Below are 24,525 nucleotides of genomic sequence, written 5' to 3' on the forward strand. Positions count from 1 at the left end.
CCCTCTAGTTGTTCTTTGCATAGGACTTTTTCCACATCAACCATGTTTCCAGGCATGAGAAGGTTATCTCCTATAGGATGGACCATGCTTTTCAGGACAAGGGTGAATGTGCTTTTTAGGCTTAATTTTTGTCCTAACAAATAAGAACTCATTTTTTTCCTTTGGTATAGTCAGAGTTCCTGAAGTACAATCAAACCTTTATTAACTGGAATAACTTAAAGAATAAGCTAAAAATTGAATTTAGTTCAACAAGGACAAAGCAACACATATTTTAAATCCTTATTTATTGTAGAGTATTAGTATATCATCCTAAAAAGTATATGTAAAATATGGTTTAATTTTAGACGATTTGGGATCTTGCAATGCCTTACCGTTGTCATTCTGGCATAAATTCCCATGACAAGTTATTCAAGTTGATACCGGAAGCTGAGCTGACTATACGCTAATCTTAAGCATTTATGGAAAACTGCTTTGTTGAATAAAATCTGATCGGAGTTCTTATGGTTACTTTCCCCATACTGCCAAAAGTAGATTGCAATAAAACCCCAATAAAAGTTTGGTTGGATACCTCTTTAAAGTTTTACTGTATTTATATTTTACACATTTCTTGAAACTTTATGATAAGAGGTTTTCTTTCTTAGTCTCACATCACTGCCACTGCCTCTGTTTGCAAAGTGAACATATAATGGGATTACATTTCAAAGTGAAGTGAAATTATAAGTATTTTGACAGGCTCTCACTTTTTATCTTCTTGATCATCCAAACTAGTAGTTCTCGGGTCTGGGCGTCCAAACCTGTTTTTTCATCACTGAGTGGCACTGCAAGGCCTTTTTAGGCACAGTTCAAGATGGAGCTCATTTAAGCAATAAAGGGAATAAACAAGTCCACAAGTGATCGTGTACTTACTGTGTGTCAGACACCGTGGAACCCACCAGTCGGTTAAGATGTCACAGTGACCACATCTTGGAAAACTTAGGTGTTCGTTCTCAGAAATTAAAATCTTCTTTGGATTAAATCTATATTTTTCCTTTGAGCTCCTTTCAAGACCATGAAGAACTATTCACGTGTTCTTTTTTGTTTTTTTGGCCACAGCCCTGGCATGTGGAAGTTCCCTAGCCAGGGATCGAAGCCACACCACAGCAGTGACCCCAGCCCCTGGAGTGACAGCTTTGGATTCTTAACCTGCTGAGCCACAAGAGACACATGTTCTTAATTAATGAATAAGCATGAACTAGGCCTTATGCTAGTAATAAAGATTGCTGCCCTTGTCCTCCAAGGAATTTGTATGTAGTTTAGAACAGCCCTTCTCACTGGGGACAGTGCCCTTCCTCCCTTCTCCTCCCTAAGAACTAAGCCCTAAGACATATATAGTGAATTATCTTCCCTCTGATATCTCTAGAATGGTAGTAGCTATATACCTTAGGATAATTGAAAAAAAAAAACAAAAACGGTTACTCTAATTCTTAATATGTGGTATGATAAAGGCACATACAAAGGAAGGGGATCTAACTCAGCCTGAGAATGCAGGTTTTCGAGAATAGCTTGGAGGAGGTAATCCCTGAGGTGTTTGATGTGCGCCTTCACAGATCAAGACAGGAGGGAAGAGGATATTCTAGGGAGAAGGAATACTGGGCACAAAGGCACAGAGGTATAGAAAGATCATGGTGTTCAATGGTGGCAAAGGTTCCACATGACTGAAGCAAAGGGTGCAAAGGTGGGGAGTGGGGATATCAGTATATGGAAAAGTTGGAATCCAAACCGTGCAGTCTGGTTCCCCCGAAGCTGAGCGTTTAACCCCTGGGGTACAAGGGTGACACCAAAGGAGGTAGGAAAGGAGGAAAAGTTAAAAAAAAAAACACTCACAATGGAGAAAGGACAAATGGTTGTGAGTCCCCTCATGGGGCCTCCTGCTGACTATCTCAGGCCTTAGCTCACAAGTAGCAGGGCCTGCCTTCCAGTCCCCATCCACAAGCCCCTTGGGGGAGTTCCTGTCGTGGCTCAGCAGTAACGAACCCAACTAGTTCCATGAGGACCCAGGTTTGATCCCTGACCTCGCACAGTGGGTTAAGGATCCAGCATTGCGGTGAACTGTGGTGTAGGTCGCAGACGTGGCTCAGATCTCACATTGCTGTGGCTGTGGGGTAGGTTGGCAGCTAGAGCTCTGATTTGACCCCTAGCCTGGGAACTTAGATACACTGTGGATGCGGCCCTAAAAAGACCAAAAAAAAAAACAAAAAAAAAAACAAAAACCCTTGGTTGGGCAGAGGTGCTGGTTTCTCTGTCACCCAGAGTCTCAGACTTGCCTGCTGGAGAACATTATAATATTTCCAGGTATGTGATTCTGCACACAATAAAAACAGCTGTTTTCAATATTGTGCAGGCATCTTAGCTTCTTGTGACTCTTCTCCTTCTGGTGTGTGTGATTTGAGATCTGCTGATTGAGTTGCATTCCTAAGAGAAGAACAAGTTTTCCTGCAAAAAATAGAGAACTCTTGATAGATTTAAAATAACAGTTCGTCCAATCTGAACATCCTTTTTCATGATGGACCTTGGACATAGTGTAAACCAGGGTCAGGAAACTATTTCTGTAAAGGATCAGAGAGTAAATATCTTAGGCTTAATAGGCTATAGAGTTCATTTCAAATACTCAATCTTCCATTGTATAACTCTGTATTGTATTGCCCAGTATAAAAATGAATGAGTTTGCTTGTCTTCCAATCAAGCTTTATGGACACCAAAATATAAATTTCATGTAATTTTCAGAGTTCCCGTTGTGGCTCAGCAGAAAGGAATCTGGCTGGTAACCATGAGGTCTCAGATTTGATCCCTGGCCTCCCTCAGTGTGTTAAGGATCTGGTGTTGGTGTGAGCTGTGGTGTAGGTCACAGATTCGGCTTGGATCCTGCGTTGCTGTGGCTGTGGCGTAGGCTGGCAGCTGTAGCTCTGATTAGACCCCTAGCCGGGAAACCACCATATGCTGCAGGTGTGGCCCTAAAAAGCAAAAATAAATTGGAGTTCCCGTTGTGGCACAGGGGTTAGCGAATCCGACTAGGAACCATGAGGTTTCAGGTTTGATCCCTGGCCTTGCTCAGTGGGTTAAGGAGACGCCACTCAGATCCCGTGTTGCTGTGGCTCTAGCTGTAGGCGGGCAGCTACAGCTCCGATTAGATCCCTAGCCTGGGAACCTCCATATGCCGTGAATGCGGCCCTAGAAAAGGCAAAAAGAAAAAAAAAGCAAAAATAAATAAACTGAGTCACCTTGCTGTACAGTAGAAAATTGACAGAACACTGTAAATGAGCTATAATGGAAAAAATAAAAATCATTATAAATAAATAAATTTCATGTAATTTTTAATGTATCACAAAAGTTTTTGTTTTTGATCAAAATGTGAAAATCTTTTTTTTTTTTTTTTTGGTCTTTTTGCCGTTTCTTGAGCTGCTCCCACAGCATATGGAGGTTCCCAGGCTAGGAGTTGAATCAGAGCTGTAGCCACCGGCCTAAGGCCAGAGCCACAGCAACGCGGGATCCGAGCCGCGTCCGCAACCTACACCACAGGTCACGACAACGCCAGATCATCAACCCACTGAGCAAGGCCAGGGATCGAACCCGCAACCCCATGGTTCCTAGTCAGATTCGTTAACCACTGAGCCACGACGGGAACTCCTGAAAATCATTTTTAACTCTCTGGCCATACAAAATCAGGTGGTGAGTTGGATTTGGCTCCCCATGGTTTTTCAACCCCTGGAGTAAATTAACCTTTTTAGAATTTTATCTGAAGGGTAGAAACAATAATTGAAAAATCTATTAATGTTAATAATTGCCAAAATCCAAGTGCTCCCTAGGTGAATAGTTTTTTTTTTTTTTTTTTTTTTGGCTTTTTAGGGTGGCACCCTTGGCATATGGAAGTTCCCAAGCGAGGGGTCAAATCGGAGCTACAGCTGCTGGCCTACACCAAAGCTCACAGCAATGACAGATCGTTAACCCACTGAGTGAGGCCTGGGATCGAACCCACATCCTCACGGATCCTAGTCGGGTCTGTTAACTACTGAGCCACGGAGGGAACTCCTAAATAGATTTTTTTTTTAAGCACAAATATTCTACTTTGAACATCCTAGAGGGTCAACGTAAGGAAAATAGAAAACTTCTTAATAAACAGAAATATTTACGATTGATCTTGCTCTCTACCACAGCTTAAGAGGATGTTGGTCATCCCTACAACTGTGAGTGATGGTGCTGGTGGTGGTGAGCCCTCCTAAAAATGAGCAAGCAGGGCAAAGACAAAGTAAATGTCTCTGTCAGAGCTCACAAGACCTTGTCCTGGTCAGTCCAATTAAAAAGTGTTCTAAAATTCAATAAAAGAAATGCAATTCTTGGAGTTCCTGTTGGGGGTCAGTGGTAATGAACCTGACTAGTATCCATGAGGATGCGGGTTCCATCCCTGGCCTCACTCAGTGGGTTAAGGATCTGGCATTGCTGTGGCTGCTGTGTAGGCCGGTGGCTACAGTTGTGATTCAATCCCTGACCTGGAAACTTCCATATATCTCCAGTGAGGCCCTAAAAAGACAAAAAACAGAAGCAAACAAAACAGAAATCTGTGTTCCTCTGTATTAATAATGCTCAAAATTGGAGTTCCCGTCGTGGCGCAGTGGTTAACAAATCTGACTAGGAACCATGAGGTTGCGGGTTCGGTCCCTGCCCTTGCTCGGTGGGTTAACGATCCGGCGTTGCCGTGAGCTGTGGTGTAGGTTGCAGACGCGGCTCGGATCCCTCGTTGCTGTGGCTCTGGTGTAGGCCGGTGGCTGCGGCTCCGATTGGACCCCTAGCCTGGGAATCTCCATATGCCGTGGGAGCGGCCCAAGAAATAGCAGGAAAAAAAAAAAATAATTAAAAAAAAATAATGCTCAAAATTAAACTAGCAGTAAAATATTATAACACTTTAAATTGTGTATATGTAGCACCTCAAGGCAAAAATTTTTTAAGGTTAAATTTAAGAAAAAAACCCTCCGCGTTCCCATGGTGGCTCAGCGGTAAAGAATCCGACTAGTATCCATGAGGACGCAGGTTCGATCTCCTGCCTCACTCAGTAGGTTAAGGATCCAGTTTTGCCGTGAGTTGTGGTGTAGGCCGCAGACTCCACTCAGATCCCACGTTGCTGTGGCTGCGGTGTAGGCCGGCAGCTATAGCTCCGATTAGACCCCTAGCCTGGGAACTTCCATTTGCCTCAGCGCAGCCCTAAAAAGAAAAAAAAAATTAAAACTTGCAAGAGAAATCTCCGTTGCTATGGCAACCCCCAAGGGCGGCGAGGCGTCTCTTCCATCTTGGGGCGTTCTGCTTCCAAACCGCTAGTTCCCAAGCAAAACGTCACACCCTCCTTTCCTAGTCCTGAGCAGGTGGCTCCGCAAGGGGCAGAGGGCAGCCAAGGCCCCGCCCCTCGAGCTTGACTGGCAGCGTTTCCGACCCGCGGGGCTCCCTTCGAAATGCTGCCCCTTCCCTTCCCCCCAGGGCGGCGCCCATAAGGAGCCGCGCGCCGGCCCGGGCTCCGCCCCCTGCGGGAGAGCGTGTGGCGTCACTTCCGGCCTCTTTTCCCTCTGGACCGGATCGCGAGCTGTGAGGGGTGCGCGTGTGTACCGAACTCCTCGGAACCATGGTGAGTCTGGTCCCGCAGTCCCTGCCCAAGGCCCCCAGTGCCGCGCCGCCCTCTGCCCATCTCTGTGTTCCCAACGACGCGGGCTCCCTGAGTCTGTCCCCCGGGGCCGCAGCACATGGCGCAGGCCGCGGCGTGTGGCCTGCGCCGGGCCGGCGTGTGAGGCCCCCGGTGCGGGCCCGAGGGAGGAGTGGGCCTTAAGGCCAGCGTCTTATTCGGAGTCGGCCTCTCCGCAGTCTCAAACCTCAAGGGCCGCGTTTCACCCCAAGCAGAGAAATTTCTAGTGCACCGGGCGGGTCGGCGAGGCGGACCCCGCCCTCCCCCTCGGGGCGGAGCCTGGAGCGGCCGGAGGGCGAAGCTGGAAGCGGGGCCGCTGTGTTCCCTCGTCCGCCTGGCGGTCGTCGCGCGAGTGGGCTACAACCCCGGCCACCTCATTTTTAAAATCATCTTTGAACTTGCTGTACACCGATAATCTCTCTGACGTAGAATTTTTATTTTTGGAGCATTTGTGGTTCTAAACAGCAGTGTCACTTTAGTCCCTCCCTCCGCTTTAAATACCGCCCCGGTGATGAAGAGCTTCATTTGTTTAAAAAAGGACGCTATTCTGCAAACTGATTTTCTCTTAGATAGCAACTGGTAAGTCTAGTGGAAGGTATCCAAGTATATGTGTTAAGGAGTACTGGTACTTAGACTGATTCTTGTTTGTCCCTTTTAGGCGTCCCTTTCCCTGGCACCTGTTAATATCTTCAAGGCTGGGGCTGATGAAGAGAGAGCAGAGACAGCTCGTCTGGTAAGCCTCGTTCTTATTCTTTAAAAGATACAATAGTGGAGGGGGATGTTCGTTTTTTGTTTTTTTGTTTGTTTTTTCACAATTTAAGACTCTTAAGTTGATTTTCATCATCTCTTTAATCTTTACTCCAGTCCTCTTTTATTGGTGCCATCGCTATTGGAGACTTGGTAAAGAGCACGTTGGGACCCAAGGGCATGGTAAGAAAAATAGGGATTTTTAATACTGTTTTAGAACTTTTTGTAGAAATGTAATAGCATGCTTTTTGAAGACGCTTTTAAATATTTAATTGTTGATTATACTTAAAGACTTGTGTGTATTTTCCTTATTAAAAATCAGTGACTAAAGTCCTCTTTCATCTCAAATGCCACTCCCCTCCCCAGTCCTTTTGGACATAAACATAATCAATGCCTTTGTTCTTATGTAGAGGTAAGGGTATCTTATGTGTTAGGTGTTTTTTATGTATTGTCATTGTAACAGAACGTTGTTTTATCTCTTCACAGATAATATTTGTATGTACTTTTTCTGTAACTTGGTTTTTTTAAATTCCTTTCGGTGTAAATGTACCCGTCCTCTTTGCCAAATAGTATTCTGCATGTTGCTTATTTTATGGTTTGTATTTATTACTTTGTTGTGAGAAATAGTTTGCATCTGTTGCCTTCGCTATTACATTGTAGAAACAGCCTTGTTCATAGCTCTCTCTTCTTTTGTTTTTAAGGGCTGAACCCACAGCATATGTAGGTTCCCAGGCTAGGGGTCAAATCAGAGCTGTAACTGCCAGCCTACCCCACAGCCACAGCAACATGGGATCCGAGCCTCATCTGCGACCTATACCACAGCTCACGGCACTGCCGGATCCTTAACCCGCTGAATGAGGACAGATATTGAACCCAAGTCCTCATGGATACTAGTCAGGTTTGTTACTGCCGAGGCACAGTGGAAACTCCAGGCTCTGTTCTTCTAGTATTAGGGATAGACGCCAGGTTTTGATTTTGGGGATGTATGCAATGAAAAAATTTGAATGGATGCTGCCAAATAACCATCCAGAGTATTTACCCATTAGCAATGTGTGAGAGTATGGATTGACCTATTCGTTCTTCCATATGTGTTCGTATCTTTTTTGGAGGGGGTCGTAACCAAGGCAAGCAGAAGTTCCCAGGCTGGGAATCGAACTGTTGCCACATCAGTGATGATGCTGGATCCTTAATCCATTGTGCCATCAGGGAATTCCAGATGTGCTTCTATATTAACTTAAACCAAATATGTTCCTTTTAGGATAAAATTCTATTAAGCAGTGGACGAGATGCTTCTCTTATGGTAACCAATGATGGTGCAACTATTCTGAAAAACATTGGTGTGGACAATCCAGCTGCTAAAGTTTTAGTTGGTGAGTCTGATGTTTTGTTAATTAACATTTTGAAGCAATTTTATTTTCATTTTTATTTAGTTATTTTATGCTTTTCAGGGCTGCACCCATGGCATATGGTGGTTCCCAGGCTAGGGGTCAAATTGGTACTGTAGCCACCGGCCTGTGCCAGAGCCATAGAAATGCCAGATCCAAGCTGTGTCTGTGACCTCCCCCACAGCTCATGGCAAGGCCAGATCCTTAACCCACTGAGCAAGGCCAGGGATTGAACCCGCAACCTCATGGTTCCTAGTCAGATTCGTTTCCACTGAGCCAAGATGGGGAGCTTCTGAAACAATTTTAAATAGGCTATTTTGACTGTCTTTTTTATTAAGTCATGTTTGACCTTTAATTGATTATTATCATTATTAAAATACAAGTCTCTGGAGTGCCATGTACTTACTGATAGTAAAATTATTGAATTTCAGACTGAAAAGTTCCAAAGAATTTTTCAGGTGAGGAAATTTAGGTGAGATTTAGATTGGTAATGGGTTGTTTAGAGAATTAGGTAAGCTACTGAGATAAAATTTAAAAAGCAGAATCAAATATAAGTGGGTTAATAAGTAGCATTTTTTTTTTCCTAGACATGTCAAGGGTTCAAGATGATGAAGTTGGCGATGGCACTACCTCTGTTACTGTTCTTGCAGCTGAATTACTAAGGGTAAGACTAAATGAGCAACTTCAGTCTTACTGGGGTTTTTAATTACTATGGTTTTGAGTATCGGAAGTCTTTTCCCACAAATTTACTGTTGATGCACCTTTTCCACTGTTTATTAACAGGAAGCAGAATCTTTAATTGCAAAAAAGATTCATCCACAGACCATTATTGCTGGTTGGAGAGAAGCCACCAAGGCAGCAAGACAGGCTCTGTTGAATTCTGCAGTTGACCATGGGTTGGTATACCAAAATAACTATTGTTTCAAACATTTACTGTTCTTTTCAAAATTTTCTCAAGGCAGGAAGTCTAGGGAACAGTGAAAAGCATACACCAACATGATCCTGTTTCTTAAAGGCCTGCCTTAACAACCAAAAAACCCATACTACCCCCAGAGTGACTACCCAGAGGTAGTCACTACTAAAGTTAAAGTTTGGATTTCCAGTTTTTTTGCATATATAATCACAATAAGCAAAATAAATAGTATCCTCATCTAGAGGGTTTTCTTAGCCTCTTTAACTTAGTTGAATAACAAGCATGTTTCTGGGTGTCAGTATCTCTGTAGTATTTCAGTAGAAGTATGCATTTGATGATGAACTTTGCTGTAATTTACCTATCTGTAATTGGAGATTTGTATTTTGATAATTTTTAGCTTTATAATGTTATGAACTTACTATTTTTTAAAGAATATACAATTTCTGGGTCCAAAGGTATGTATGTATTTAAAGGCATAGTTATTTACAAGTAATCCTCCAGAAAAAAATTTATTAATTTACAGTTCCACTAGCTGTATAATCCTCTTATGTTCTTGAATTTTTTGTTTGCTGAAAGTATATTGACAGACACGTGTCTGAATACATTTTGAAAAACAAAACAGTTGTTAACTTTGGAGAAGCATTTTAAGAATAGGCCTGAGGGGGGTTGTTTGTTTGTTTTTGCAGATCTGATGAAGTTAAATTCCGTCAAGATTTAATGAACATTGCAGGAACAACATTATCCTCAAAACTTCTCACTCACCACAAAGACCACTTCACTAAGTTAGCTGTAGAAGCTGTTCTCAGACTGAAAGGCTCTGGTAATCTGGAGGCAATTCATGTCATCAAGAAGCTCGGAGGAAGTCTGGCAGATTCCTATTTAGATGAAGGTATGTATGTTGAATATGCTCAAAGAAGTGTTAATCACATGTTGAAAGTGAAGTACTGACAAAATCCTCTTTTAGTTAATCAGGGCGAATGGTACTTTACAAAGCCAGAAAACTTGTCTTTTAGGACACAAATCATACTGCAACCAACCATTTTTGTCTTCTTAATCCATTTGTTACATTAACAACATGCTACTTCATCTTCTCATTCTACCTCAGTATTTCTTTGATAACCTCTAGGTTTTACTTTATACCATGAGTTAAGGTACAGTCTCTAATAAAGTGAAGTTGTAGTTTTCTCTTACTAGACGTCAGTTATTTTCAAATGGCACCTTTTTCAGGACTATGTGTGTTCTCCAGGAAGGGTCTGGGTAAATCATACTGTTTAGTTGGCGGGTGTTGAGGATATAGTTTCTGGTGTTCTTGAAGAGCAGTAAATGAGTCTTAGCAACTGCTGTTTCCTTAACAATAGTGTATGAATTTTTCAAAGCATCTTTTGTGTGTTTACTTCACAAAACAGTCTGTAGACAGTATAGGCATTTTCTTCTGTAGAGAAGGAAAAAGGAGTAAGTTGTACTTTACGGTTTCGGCTTTATCAGTGATTTGGAGTTGGGTTTTGTTGCATGTTGTGTCTCTTTCATGGGAGTACCATTCTTGAACACCTGCCCCATGTCATGCATTCTAATGGGAATTTTACTTAAAATCGCTTTTCTTTCTCATGTCAACATCCAGTGAGAATTAAGTTGAGCTGAATAGAGCAGTGAACCCAAGTTTATAATGATTTAATAAGGTAAAAGTTACATATGCATCTGAAAGAAACTTGGAGGGATAGGCATACCAAGTTTGTTTGATAGTTCCAAATTAGCAGAACCCTAGGCTGGTAACTTGCATCTCTACTGCTGGTGATAGTCCTGTTTATAGATGAGTAGGTAAGGCTGAATAGTTTGTTTTAAGGCTGCATACATTTCTGGTAAACAGCATGGTTCGGGCCAAGTTTGTCTGCTGTTCATGGCCTTTCATCCTGTGCATCTGAATCTTCACAGCTTGTTTCTTGTGTGTTGGTTTTAAGCTAAAGAAAGTGGACTTAATAGCTTTACATTGCAACCTACACACCTGCATATTATGAGACATATTCAAAAGTGCTCCATTTACTCTTTTTTTAAAAATTAATTTTTATTCAAGTATAGTTGCTAGGCAAAGGACACAGGTTCGATCACTGACCTTGCTCAGTGGGTTAAAGATCCAGCAGTGTCATGAGCTGTGTAGATTGCAGACCTGGTCAGTGTTGTTGTGGCATAGGTCAGCGGGTACATTTCGAATTCTACCCTTAGCCTTGGAACCTCCATGTGCCGCCCTAAAATGATAGAGTAATTTGAGCAAATACCTTAAAAGATTTATTAAAGACAGTCTTAAAGTATTTAATACAATGCTGTCCTTATATTATAGGCTTTCTGTTGGATAAAAAAATTGGAGTAAATCAACCAAAGCGAATTGAAAATGCTAAAATTCTTATTGCAAATACTGGTATGGATACAGATAAAATAAAGGTATGTTAACTACATTTCTAGGAATTCGAATTGCTAGCTGCTAAAAATTCAGGGGGGAATCAGTTGCACTAAAAAAGAAAGAATGTATATGACTGTACACATAGTTTGGGGTGTGTTTTACACTTAAGAGTTTAAATATGCCAAATATGCCATGAAACTTACAAGTAATGAAAATGATGCTGCTTTTTTATCCTTTGTCTTAGATATTTGGTTCCAGGGTGAGAGTTGATTCTACAGCAAAGGTTGCAGAAATAGAACATGCAGAAAAGGAAAAAATGAAGGAGAAAGTTGAACGTATTCTTAAGCATGGGATAAACTGCTTTATTAACAGGTCTGTGTGCTCATGCTAACAATGTTTGTAATCAAAAAAGGATTTTATTCTGCAATGATTTAGGGAAATACTTTCCTATTGAATTTAGTTGTTATTTAGAAAGTGTTGTTTTTCTCCAAATATAATTGTTCAGCAAGGCATTTGCATTACAGTGATTTTAGTGAAATTTTATGTTAATATACTTTGCTAATAAACTTTGTGTCAACAGTGACAAAAGTTTTCTGATTTGGCAGTTGTGTTATTAGTTTTGGTTATAATATTTGGAAGAGGGATTTAATTCACCATTAAATGATGGGAGTTTGAAGTAGCAAAAAGCTAATGATAGCTTAGGAGTAAAACAATGGAGAAGTGAAAAGTTTACAAACTGTTTAAATAGATGTCCTTTTTGCCCCTATTGTAAAAGTAACATGTGCTCATATGGGGAAATAAGAAAGTATAAAGAAGAAACAGGGTTCTCTCAGAATTTTTTATTTTATTAAGTTGGCGTTTATGTGTATAGTCTTCTAGTTTCAGTTCTTCACCTAGTTGTGATCATATGCTATAAACTTTTGTAATTTGCTTTTTTTACCTAACTGTGTGTGTGTATATATACAACCTAAAATTGCAGGGTTTTTATAGTTGGCAAATTGTGATTTATAAACTCTCCTAGTAGACATTGAGGACTTTGGAAAGTTTTTTTTGTTTTTTGGGGTTTTTTTTGTCTTTTTTTTGCTATTTCTTGGGCCGCTCCCACGGCATATGGAGGTTCCCAGGCTAGGGGTCGAATCGGAGCTGTAGCCGCCGGCCTACGCCAAAGCCACAGCAACGTGGGATCCGAGCCGTGTCTGCAGCCTACACCACAGCTGACGGCAACGCCGGATCGTCAACCCACCGAGCAAGGGCAGGGATCGAACCCACAACCTCATGGTTCCTAGTTGGATTCGTTAACCACTGCGCCACAATGGGAACTCCTGGAAAGTTTTGCTTTTCTATGTAGAAATTGTTAAAACATGTCTTCATTAAATTTTTTAATGTTGGAATTTTCTTGCTGTACCTTCCTCATGAGTGGAATTAAAGTGTATAAACATTGGTATGGATTTTGATGCATTACTGCTGAATTGCTTTTCAGAATTGTGGGTTCAGTTTATACTGTCAATAGCAATATAGAAAATAATACCCATTTCAGTACTACTGTGGATACACTAATTTATAAATAATTGTAGAGGTAAGAAATGGTATCTTGTTCTAATTTGCATTTCTTTGATTACTGGTAATCAAAGGAAAATGTTTTCATGTTTTTTCTCCAGTGTGTTTATTTTGTGAAGTAACAATTGTGAATAATTTTTTTCGTATTTTGTTTATAGGCAGTTAATTTATAATTATCCTGAACAGCTCTTTGGTGCTGCTGGTGTTATGGCTATTGAGCACGCAGATTTTGCAGGTGTGGAACGCCTTGCTCTTGTCACAGGTATGGGAAGAAGTTACTACTTTCTAACTTAGTAATCACTTTTGGATTTATTGAATGTCTGTGTAACTCATTACCAAGAGTACAAAGAAATCCCTTTAAAGGGCCTGGAATCTAAATAGTTATTCTGAAATCTTAAATTTTTTGATATCTTTAGTTACATTATTTTTAATATACCAAATTATATGCCGGCTTTGCCATAGGTGTAGGTTTTTTGGTGGTTGTGGTATTTTAAAGATCGATCTTTTTTCACAAACCTACAAGACCACTGTTCTAAATGTAGTCTAAATAAACTAAAAAAAAGGAGTCTTAAGTCCTCCTTAATTTATTCATTTAATTCTGGTACTGAGTAGTTGAATGCTTTGTGCCCTGTGTGGTAGTACAGTAAGAATAGCATCGTTATTTAGCATTTAACTGTACGCCAGACATGGGTCAAGTACTTAAATGTTGCTTTTGTTAATTTTTAAAAAATGTATGGAAGTAATAAATGTTGAAATAAGTGTGAGACAATCCTGCAGCATATGATGAAAAGTACCCTTCAGTAGAGGTAAGCATTTTATAATCCCAGTGTGGACCAGCAAGGGTGTTTACAGATGTCTGCATCAAAATGATATAGAGTGCAATTGTTCACTTTTGGTTGCCAAAGTGATGGGGTTTTAGTAACCCTTGAAAACTAAGTGTAACACTCTTTATACAGGCCCTTGAAAATGAATGAATAGGTTGGAAAGTTGGTTTGCCATCTGGCAGTGAGAATTGAGAGTGAGGCTTGAGGTATAACGCCACGTGGAACATCAGATTAAGTTTGGAACTGCAGTGTGTATTAGAAGAAATTAATGTATGTTAATGTATATTATTGGATTGGGCTCATCTCAACTTCTTAAGCTATTTTTATTAATTTGGAAGCATGGTGGTCTGACCTAAAAAGAGACATTTTCCTTTCATTAATTTCTTGGAAATGGGTTTACCCACTTTAAAGGTTTTGCATACTTGATGCTTAAGTTGATAAAACTTATGATGCTCACATTTATTTAATTCTTCCCTTAATGCAACAAAATTAAAAACATAAGAAATAATTGTGAATAAGAACACATGCTTGAGATAAGTTAATACCATAAGGACTTGATAGCATGAAATTGCCACATGCATGCAAAAGAAAATGTACTGCACCCAGCACACCAACTATATGGCTGCGAAGTTGATTCCATGGTGGCTCCCATCCTTAAGTAACTCATCTGTTGTTAAGATTTGTGAAATTGGTTCCTGCAAATGTTTAAAAATATTTTGTAAACAGGTGAGTGAGTGAGCATAGGATAAGTGAGAATTCTCATAAGCCACATTGGCCTCATTTTGGGGATATAATGTCCCAAACATCTCTTGTGTTTCATGCCCAGAACACAAAACAGTCTCAGGAATCTGCCAACAAAATAGAGTTGGAAAGACCAGCCTCTTTTTTATAAATGAATTATAAAATAGAAATAAAGTATTAATTACTTAGCAGGTTTATCAGTAAGGAGTAGGAAAAGATGTTGATGATGATGGAGGAACTGACTCTATTAAAAGAGTAATGAGATAGGGAAAGGAGTCTTAAAATGAAAACCTAATTTTTGCTTAAGTAAGAACCAGGAAGGGAAATGTTCATAGAGTAGAAGATGGAAGGGAAATAGGAATAGAAGTAAGACCCAAGGAGTAAAAGGAATTTCTTTTTTGACTCCTCATTAAGTTTGTTCTGGGACAATCCTCAATATACATTTCCCTTTTTCTAGGCCTTACAGCAGCAATCTGACATTGCAGTTATTTTGATAATTAGCAGATAACAAGTGCTCACTATTTTAAGCAGTTCCTAATGTCAGTATATCTGCTGACATAAAAGACTAGTCAAATATGTTGAAGTTTTATTTTGGGATATTGGATCATAATACTGATCTTATAGACTGGATTCAGAAAATCAAGTGGAGGGGGCAGGAGTGGGATGGACTGGGAGTTGGGTTAATAGATGCAAACTACTGCATTTGGAGTAGATTATGCAGTGAGATCCTTCTGTATAGCACAAGAAACTATCTAGTCACTTGTGTTGGAACATGATGGAGGATAATGTGAGAAAAATATATGTATATATGTATGACAGGGTCACTTTGCTGTACAGTAGAAATTGACAACACTGTAAACCAACTATAATGGAAAAAATAAAAATCATAAAAAAAAATATAATACCCAGTACCACTTGTTAAAGAGAGTATGCTTTACCCACTGTGTATTCTTGGCACTCTTGTCAAAAATCAATTGACTGTATATTCAGGGGTATATTCTGTGTTCCATTGGTCTGTATGTTTGTCTTTATCCCAGTGCCTACTGTTTTAATTAATTAGTAAAGCTTTGTAGTATACTTTGAAAAAAGAAAATCTGAATATAAGTTTAGGCTTAAAGGTAAGTATTGTCTCAGTTAAGATGGTATATACAGGAGTTCCTGTCATGGCACAGTGGTTAACAAACCTGACTGGGATCCATGAGGTTGCGGATTTGATCCCTGGCCTTGCTCAGTGGGTTAAGGATCCAGTGTTGTCGTGAGCTATGGTGTGGGTCTCAGACAAGGCACAGATCCCATGTTGTTGTGGCTGTCGCGTAGGCTGGTGGCTACAGCTCCGATTAGACCCCTAGCCTGGGAACCTCCATATGCTGCAGGAGCGGCTCAATAAAAGGCAAAAAGACAAAAAAAAAAAAAAAGATGGTATATACATATACTATCAGTGTATACATAGAGGTGTGAAGCTAGACTGCTTGTATTTGAATTTCAGCTTGGTATTTGTCTGAAATACATAACCTCGGAGAGAAACTAAACGTCTTCCAACTTCAATTTTCCCATTTCTAAATGGGATAATAAATTAAACCTATCTTATTAAGGTTGTTGCGGAAGATGAGTCATTTTGTCTAAAGTGCTTCAGAGAGTGCTTGGCATATAGTAAGCAGTCAACTTAAATATTTTGTTTTCTGTTAATTGCTGCTTGTTAGAAAACAGATGTTGAACCTGTTGTGTGTTTAATTAATGTGTATTTATGTACATAGGTGGTGAAATTGCATCTACCTTTGACCACCCAGAGCTAGTGAAGCTTGGAAGTTGCAAACTTATTGAGGAAGTTATGATTGGAGAAGACAAACTCATTCACTTCTCTGGGGTAGCCCTGGTGAGTGATTATGTAGATCCTGGTTTGGGCTCTGCCGAAGTGAAAGTTATTGTAGTTACTAAAATATACAAAACATGGTTTGTGTTAATTTCAGTCTCTTGAGGGCAGCCTCATGGTAACCTTATCTTTGTGAACAGTATATATTCAACATAATTGTTTTAGATAACTTAAAACTTACAGGAATATGGATTGTTAGCAAAGAATACGTAATAGTGGAAGACATGTCAGTTTTAAAAACCAAATAATATAATTAATCTGCATAGTAGAAGGCAAATTTTATGTTTCATAACTAAATGTTCACTGTGACATAAAAAATGTGTTTTTTTTTTAACCTTAGGTGAGGCTTGCACCATTGTTTTACGTGGTGCCACTCAACAAATTTTAGATGAAGCAGAAAGATCTTTGCATGATGCTCTTTGTGTTCTTGCCCAAACTGTGAAAGATTCTAGAACAGTTTATGGAGGAGGTAAGCATTTGAAAAATACTGAGCATATTTTTGACTTCCCTGGTGGCCTGTAGCTTAACTATGTGGTGCTGTCACTGCTACAGCTCTGGTTCATTCCCTGGCCTTTTCACATGCTCCAGGCGTGGTCAACTCAAAAAAAGAAAAATGTTAAGCATATTGTATTTTTTAAAATGTAGTAATGCTTTTGGCTTTAATAGTTCTTATAGAAACTTTACATTGCCTTTGCACTTAATTTTCAAATGGTTAATGTATTTGAAGGGAAGTCAGTAATTTAGTGTTTTCGAGACAACTAAGCAAAATGATGTGTTGTTGGAACTTTAATCCATAGGGTGTTCTGAGATGCTCATGGCTCATGCTGTGACACAGCTTGCCAATAGAACACCAGGCAAAGAAGCTGTTGCAATGGAGTCTTATGCTAAAGCCCTGAGAATGGTAAGTTAATGAAAAAGAGAGACCTGAACTTAAATTTTATAGGTATTGTTGGTTTTTCTATCTTGGACAGAAAATGTTTACTTTCTTGGCTTTAAGGAAAATTGGTTCACACTACTTAAATCTGATTTCGGAGTTTTCTTTATGAGCAATAATTAAAAGGAAGCAGATTTACATTGTTTCTAAATGTGTAATTTTAAAAAGCTTTTCTTCTGGTTTGTAAGTTAATTTTCTTTTAGTGGAGTAGTTACCATGTCTTTTTCACTTCATAGTTGCCAACTATCATAGCTGACAATGCAGGCTATGATAGTGCAGATCTGGTTGCACAGCTCCGAGCTGCCCATAGTGAAGGCAATACAACTGCTGGACTGGGTAAGGAATAATTGGAACCTTGTAATAGTTGTTAATAATAATCTATAAAATATTCTCGTGGCCCTTGCCTTTATAACTGTTAAACATCCTAGGAAAGTTTTTTAACTTTGTAGTTTCAGTACTGCTAAAACTTAATTATTCTTTAAGGGGTATAAAACTAGTTAGGAGATTTGTAAATAGTTTATTATGTAATGACTGTAAGATTTAAATACATAAAAGAGTTTTTATATTCTGAAGTAACTAAACTTAACCATATGTTTTATAATCACTGTTAACTCTTAATCTCACAGTAAACTTATTCTGAGCATTCTTGAGTGATGCATACATGAACATGGCCAAAAAACAGATCTAACTCATTGGAGAGTTTCCCAAAATACTGTCTAGACATTGAAGGAATTCTTAGAGAGTTGATAATCCTGTCACTGGAGAAGATAATCTGCCAGAAGATGAAGGAGGACTCTAACAAGAAGAAAAGTACATGACATAAATTCTTTTCCAGTTCTTAAGAATCCATGGTGTAATCAATGATGAGCAGATTTTCTTCAGTTTTTATTTATAGTTGGATAAATGTGGATAATACAGTGTTGTATATAAATTTTCCATTATTTGATAATAGTTGCCCTCTATTAATACAGATGACATTTTCTAAATCGCTTTCCTTGAGTGGTTGGCTGTTGAGAGTGTTCTCAATAACTAAATTGAATAAATGGTTGTAATTTTATTTTTTATAAGTGAGGATTAATTTTATTATGTCATTTGGTATGTTGATACTTTAGTTGTTAAGACTATAGTTGTTTATTTAGTAAATACTTTTCAGATATGAAGGAAGGTACCATTGGAGATATGGCAGTACTGGGTATAACAGAAAGTTTCCAAGTGAAACGACAAGTTCTTTTAAGTGCAGCTGAAGCAGCAGAAGTGATTCTACGTGTGGACAACATTATCAAAGCAGCACCACGGTATTGTAACACTTTAAAAAACATTTCTTAGAATTAACATAGAAGTAAAAAATAAGCTGTATATATGTAATAATTGTAATTGAAAGAAAGTGGAGCTATTTGTCTAGATAACAGCATTTTGCAAGTTACTTAAATTTAAAATATGTAATCACAGCTCTTAGTTTAGAGCCAGAAGAAACTTAGATGGGGAGAAGAATGCGGTTAACAACAGAGTAGTCCTCCATTGAAAGGGTAGATAAAGAGCCAGCCTGGGGAAAGTCAAAAACCAGAGAGCTTGGGGTGGGTAGGGAGTGTTATAGTAACAACTGATATCTTTATCAGGACAAGTTGGCTGTAGTCATTTTCTGTTCTAGGTACCCTTTTCCATGTATATATTCTTTTTGTTTGTTTTTTTGCCTTTTCTAGGGCCGCTTCCCGCGGCATATGGAGGTTCCCAGGCTAGGGGTCCAATCAGAGCTGTAGCCACTGGCCTACACCACAGCCACAGCAACGCAAGATCTGAGCCGTGCCTGCGACCTACACCACAGCTCACGGCAACACCGGATCCTTAACCCACTGAGCAAGGCCAGGAATCGAACCGGCAACCTCATGGTTCCTAGTTGGATTCGTTAACCACTGGGCCACATTGGGAACTCCATTTTTTTTTTTTTTTTTTTTTTTTGGCCTTTTCTAGGGCTGTACCCACGGCATGTGGAGGTTCCCAGGCTAGGGGTCTAATCGGAGCTGTAGCTGCCGGACCATGTCAGAGCCACAGCAACGCGGCACCTGAGCCGCCTCTTCGACCTACACCACAGGTCACAGCAACGCCGGATCCTTAACCCACTGAGCAAGGTCAGGGATTGAACCTGAAACCTCATGGTTCCTAGTCGGATTCGTTAACCACTGCACCACAACGGGAACTCCTGGCTTGGGGAACTTCTATATGCCACAGGTGCAGCTGTAAAGAGGGGAAAAAAAATACACAGTAGTACCTTATTTGATCTCATTTCATTTTCAAAGTTGTGTCTTAAATGTATTAGAAATTCTGAGTAATTTGCAGTAAAGAAACTAATTTTGTTCAACTCAGCCTTCCCAAATGCACTGGACTCTGGCCATCTTCATACTCATGATTAATTTCTAGGGGATTAATTTTTCAGATCAGTGCTCTGTGACAGCTGCTTGATAAATTGACTTCCTTTGGTCATACCAAGATTTAAGCTACCAAGATTGGAAGGTTTTTTATCTCTTTCTATATGATCCCAGCGTGCTGTACTCTGTGGATCTGTTTTTATGGTTTTTCTGCTTCTCTTAATTGCTGTGCTTTTCTCTAGAAGCTATGCTTCCTTAGGCATTAAGCAAAAAAAAAAAAAGAAAATTTGCTACTACCCCTACTTAGCATACCTCCTTCTTGAGAGATTGACTATGTGGTCACCAGAGAAAAAAGTTTTATATCAAAGATATATGAGAGGTACTATTGGCATATCCAAGAGAATGGCCCAACTCCATCACCAGGTTAGGTTATCTGTTACGCTTGTTTTTGTTCATTTAGACTATTAATCTAGGTGTTTTCATTTAGAAGCCCCAAAGTCTTGTCATTTTACAACTTCTGACTGAGAGAACCATCTTTGACTAAGTAAAAATTCCCTAGTATGTGTTAGTTTAAAAACATGAGTTAACCAATTTCTGGAGAATATGTATTTGACAAATATGTTGTTTGGATGAGAAATCGAGAACTGAATACCTGCAGGCCTTCACATTCCACAGATTTTGTCTTGTCCTCTTACTAATACAGTAATTAAAGGATGTTAATTATGAGGTAGAAATAGCCTTGTTACGTGTTTAAAAATTGGCTTTAATAAAATTAGATTCCTAGCTGTGCTTGTATTTAATATAGACCTTTGGTTACAATCATGCATTTCATTTCCACTGTTGGCTTCTTTCCCAAGTGTATGTTTTGTCATTCTTGTAGGAAACGTGTCCCTGATCACCACCCCTGTTAAGCATTCCCGTATACTGTTGAGCTCTTGGACCAGTTCATAGCAAAAGTGCATTTGAAAGACTTCAGCCTCCTGAAAGAAGACTAGAAACGAAGTTTATCTGTGGCTATTATATCCTTAAGTTTGAACATTTAACTGACCTCCTGTTTTAACATGGGTCTAATTTATTGCTGTTTCATTTTCCATAAAATTCAGTTGATTTAAGAATTTATTTCTCATACTGTGCATCAAAATAAAAATTGGAACAATTATTTAGTTCTTACTTGACTTAGTGGTTTGTTTCCTGTCTTTAACTCTACTTACTGGGAGTGAACGATAGTATTTTCATTGTGGTGTTCTGAAAGTTTAATGATTGACATTATACATTTATGAAAGTTATCCTGATGAAAGTCCAAGTGAGATGTGATAAATATGCATTAATCTTTTGATTTTCAATCATACATAACCTTTATTAACCATTTTGTGGAAGTGCCCTTTACTTTAGTACTCTTTAATTTTGTGTAGTCTAAGTATTGTCTCTTACATAGGAAAAAAATTAATTAGTTTTTGTTAATTCAATTGTGAAAGTTACATTTATTTTTAAAATTTGTTTTGGGCTCCACCTGTGGCATGTGGGAAGTTCTCAGGCCAAGGGTTGAACCCATGCCACAAGCAGTGACCCAAGCTGCTTCAGTGACAGGCTGGGCCCTTAACCCACCATGCCAAGGGGGAAGTCTGAAAGTTATATTTTAAATATTGGTTGCTGCAAACTACTTCAAGCACCTCTGATACTTTTTATAGGGAATATGGTTAGACATAAGCATTGTTGATTGTTTTAGGTTTCTTTATTATTGTTTTTGGCAAATGGATCTTAGAATGTGTATAAGCATGTGCTGAGTTTGATGGTTTAAAGGTAAATTTCCATTTGGAGGTTATTAATACTTGTCAGTGTATGTAGCAAAGTGCACAAGAAATGATAACCCAGCAGTAGTTTTTACTGGGTGTCTGCCAGCATTGTGGGAGAGACACTGTATTCACATGGAGGAGCAAAAGGGTTCTCAAAGAAACACTGATAAACCAACCTGTTTTGTTTTTGTCCATAAGTTTTTCTCAACATTTTAATACTATTTTGTAGAAGTTATTAAAACTGGAAAAATTTGGGTTTTGTTATACTTGTTTATATCCTCCAACATAAAGGAGAAACTTCTGAGATCATCAAAGAGATTCTTATACAGATTCTTAGACTATTTTCACTATTTGAGATATTAATAGTAGTGCCGTTTGCCGTGTAGTTTTTTAAAGTACCTTATCACATAACCCAGGTTGGTGGAGCAGATGAGCATATCCTGACCTAGAAAACCTGAAGAGGTTTCAGTGGGAGAGATGGGTGGGTACAGGAGTTCCCATTGTGGCTTGGTGGGTTAAGAACCTGACTAGTATCCATGAGGATCCCTGACCTTGCTCTGTGGGTTAAGGAGCTGGCATGGCTGTGGTGTGGGCCGACAGCTGCAGCTCCTGTTTGACCCTTAGCCTGGTAACTAGTATATACTGCGGGTCCGGGCCCTAAAAAGATTAAAAAAAAAAGGTGGGTGGGTTTAAACCTTAATCATGAGGGACCAGGTAGTCTGGAGTAGGATTTTTTTTTTTAATCTTGGTCACGGTAGCTGCATGCAAAAGTTCCAGGGCCACAGATTGAACCTGCACCACAGCAGAGACAAAAGCAGGTCCTTAACCCACCATGCCACCAGGAACCTCCTAGAGTAGGATTTTTAACCTTAAGTGTATTTGGGCTCATTTTTCTCCAAAAGGCTTAAAAAGGATGCACTAGTAAGCTAACTTTACCTAAAAAGAGTTGGAAATAAGGGGTGTTTATTACATCCAAGAGTATATCCATGCCTCTTTCCTTCTTTGAACTCATAACCGTTGAAGCCCTTAAACATTTTTTCATCATAGGCCTAGAGCATCCCGAGTTCACAAATTTTAAAAGTATTTTCAGATTCAGAGGTAAAATACCAACCTAGACCCTTCTAATTCCTTTAAGAGTTTTAGGATGGAGTACATGAGATAATGGAAGCCAGTGAATTTTCTATTTTCACAAGACTTCTGTGCCATAGGAATTGAGATTTTTGGAATGTACGTTAATGGTTAACTGCAGAGAAATTGCTTAAGTGCTTAGGGTTTTAAAATCCTTCTGTTTTTCTTTGAAAAACGAAAAAGTGTGCTGGTTATTCTTTTACTCTCCTCAAGTCAGGATCCATTCTTTGTCTATTCGGAGGCCACAGGGCTTAACTGTGCTGACCGCCTCACAGCTTCCAGTGGACTGGTTTCCTGCGGTTTAACTCAGGAGACACTGGTAGGATATGGGAGAGGGAATCTGTGTTTTCTTCCTGTTTTTGCTCTTTGTCCCTGGAATTGGCTGCATCCCTGTGAGACCTACGGTATTGCTCGCTGGGCAGCCTCTCTTTTCATGGCTCTCAGCTCTTAACTGCATTTGGGTAGCACTTCATTCCCTGTTCATTCAGCGTCATGGCTGGTGACAGCTGCTGCTGTTGCTTGTGCCAAATAAAATTACTTGGATTACCTTGGTATTTTTTTTTATTTTTTATTATTTTTTTTTCTGCTGTACAGCGTGGGGACCAAGTTACACTTACATGTATACATTTTTTTTCCTCCCTTTGTTCTCTTGTGCTCTAAGTATCTAGACATAGTTCTCAATGCTACACAGCAGGATCTCATTGTAAATCCATTCCAAGAGCAATTAGTTTGCATCTGATAACCCCACGCTCCCAATCCCTCCTACTCCCTCCCCTCTCCCTCTCCCCCCGGGGCAGCCACAAGTCTATTCTCCAAGTCCATGATTCTTTTCTTCACTTGGTATTTTTTCTCTTAATTCTAAGTTCCTTTTTTAAAAGTCTTTGTGAACAATATGGGGTGAATGCATTTTCTCATCAGGACTCTGATAAGTCAGTAGGATACAGATTTGCCATTGTGGCTCAGCAGGTCAAGAACCCAACTAGTATCCATGAGGATGTGGGTTTGATCCCTGGCCTCACTCAGCGGGTTAAGGATCCCGCGTTGCTGTGAGCTGTGGTGTAGGTCACAGATGGCAGCTTGGATCTGGCATTGCTGCGGCTATTGGTGTGGGCTGGCAGCTACATCTCTGATTCAACCCCTAGCCCAGGAACTCCCATATGCTGCAGGTGTGGCCCTGAAAAAGGAAGGAAAAAAAAAGTCAATAGGATACTTTGTATGAAATCCTTTTCTGAAGTCTGCCTTGGAGTTCCCATCATGGCTCCGTGTTTATCGAATCCGACTGGGAACCATGAGGTTTCAGGTTCGGTCCCTGGCTTTGCTCAGTGGGTTAAGGATCCGGCGTTGCTGTGAGCTGTGGTGTAGATTGCAGGTGTGGCTTGGATCCCTTGTTGCTGTGGCTGTGGTGTAGGCCAGCGGCAATGGCTCCCATTTGACCCCTAGCCTGAGAACCTCCATATGCCGCAAGAGCGACCCAAGAAATGGCAAAAAGACAAAAAGTCTGCCTTGTACATACTGTAGTGTTTTAAAATATTAAGAGAAATGTAGGGAGGACTTAACCTTTTTTAAATCATAGAATTAACATAGCACATATTTGATTTGAATATAACAGTATGAACTCTAAAGGTAATCTTGGGTTCCGAGCTAGTTTTTAAATTGTGAGCAGTACAAAACACCTCTTTCAGAAGTATTAAAAACAACTGTATGAATCAACTTGCCGCCCTGAGGATAGTACTTGACCTATAGCAGTGTTGTGCTTCATAAGTGTCAGTCTGTCCCTCTGTCCTGTGGCCTGGGTGCATGATAAAATCTCCAAAATTCAGGAGTTCCCATTGGAGCTCAGCGGTAATGAACCCAGCTAGTAACCAGAGGATGCAGTTTCAATCCTTGGCCTCCCTCAGTGGGTTAAGGATCTGGCATTGCTGTGAGTTGTGTAGGTTGCAGATGCAGCTTGGATCCTGCTTTGCTGTGGCTGTGGTGTAGGCTGGCAGCTGCAGCTCCAATTCGATTCCCTAGCCTGGGAACTTTCATATGCTGCAGGTGTGGCCAAAAAAGAAAAATAAATCTATAGGACACTGCAATTACCTTGGAAAAGGTGGGCCTCTTAGGAAGGGGAAAACAGTGTCAAAAGAAGTCATAGCCATTGCTAAGGATGAACCACGGGATAGAGCTCAGAAGGC

The 24,525-nt window shown here is 39.8% G+C and overlaps 1 protein-coding gene across 2 annotated transcripts; it reads left to right on the forward strand.

Annotated features, from left to right (window-relative positions):
* CCT2 (chaperonin containing TCP1 subunit 2) lies at positions 5,520-20,602 on the forward strand. 2 transcript variants are annotated; one of them, NM_001170520.2, is given in 17 exon segments: positions 5,543-5,647; positions 6,360-6,434; positions 6,566-6,631; positions 7,707-7,818; positions 8,421-8,497; positions 8,617-8,729; positions 9,433-9,635; positions 11,079-11,179; positions 11,383-11,510; positions 12,854-12,957; positions 16,015-16,130; position 16,133; positions 16,471-16,599; positions 16,928-17,031; positions 17,301-17,400; positions 18,218-18,359; positions 20,308-20,602. In NM_001170520.2, coding segments are annotated over 17 exon segments (1,605 nt in total). In that variant the 5' UTR covers positions 5,543-5,644; the 3' UTR covers positions 20,339-20,602.

The sequence above is a fragment of the Sus scrofa genome, chromosome 5, assembly GCF_000003025.6.
Source record: "Sus scrofa isolate TJ Tabasco breed Duroc chromosome 5, Sscrofa11.1, whole genome shotgun sequence".
Taxonomy (NCBI): Eukaryota; Metazoa; Chordata; class Mammalia; order Artiodactyla; family Suidae; genus Sus; species Sus scrofa.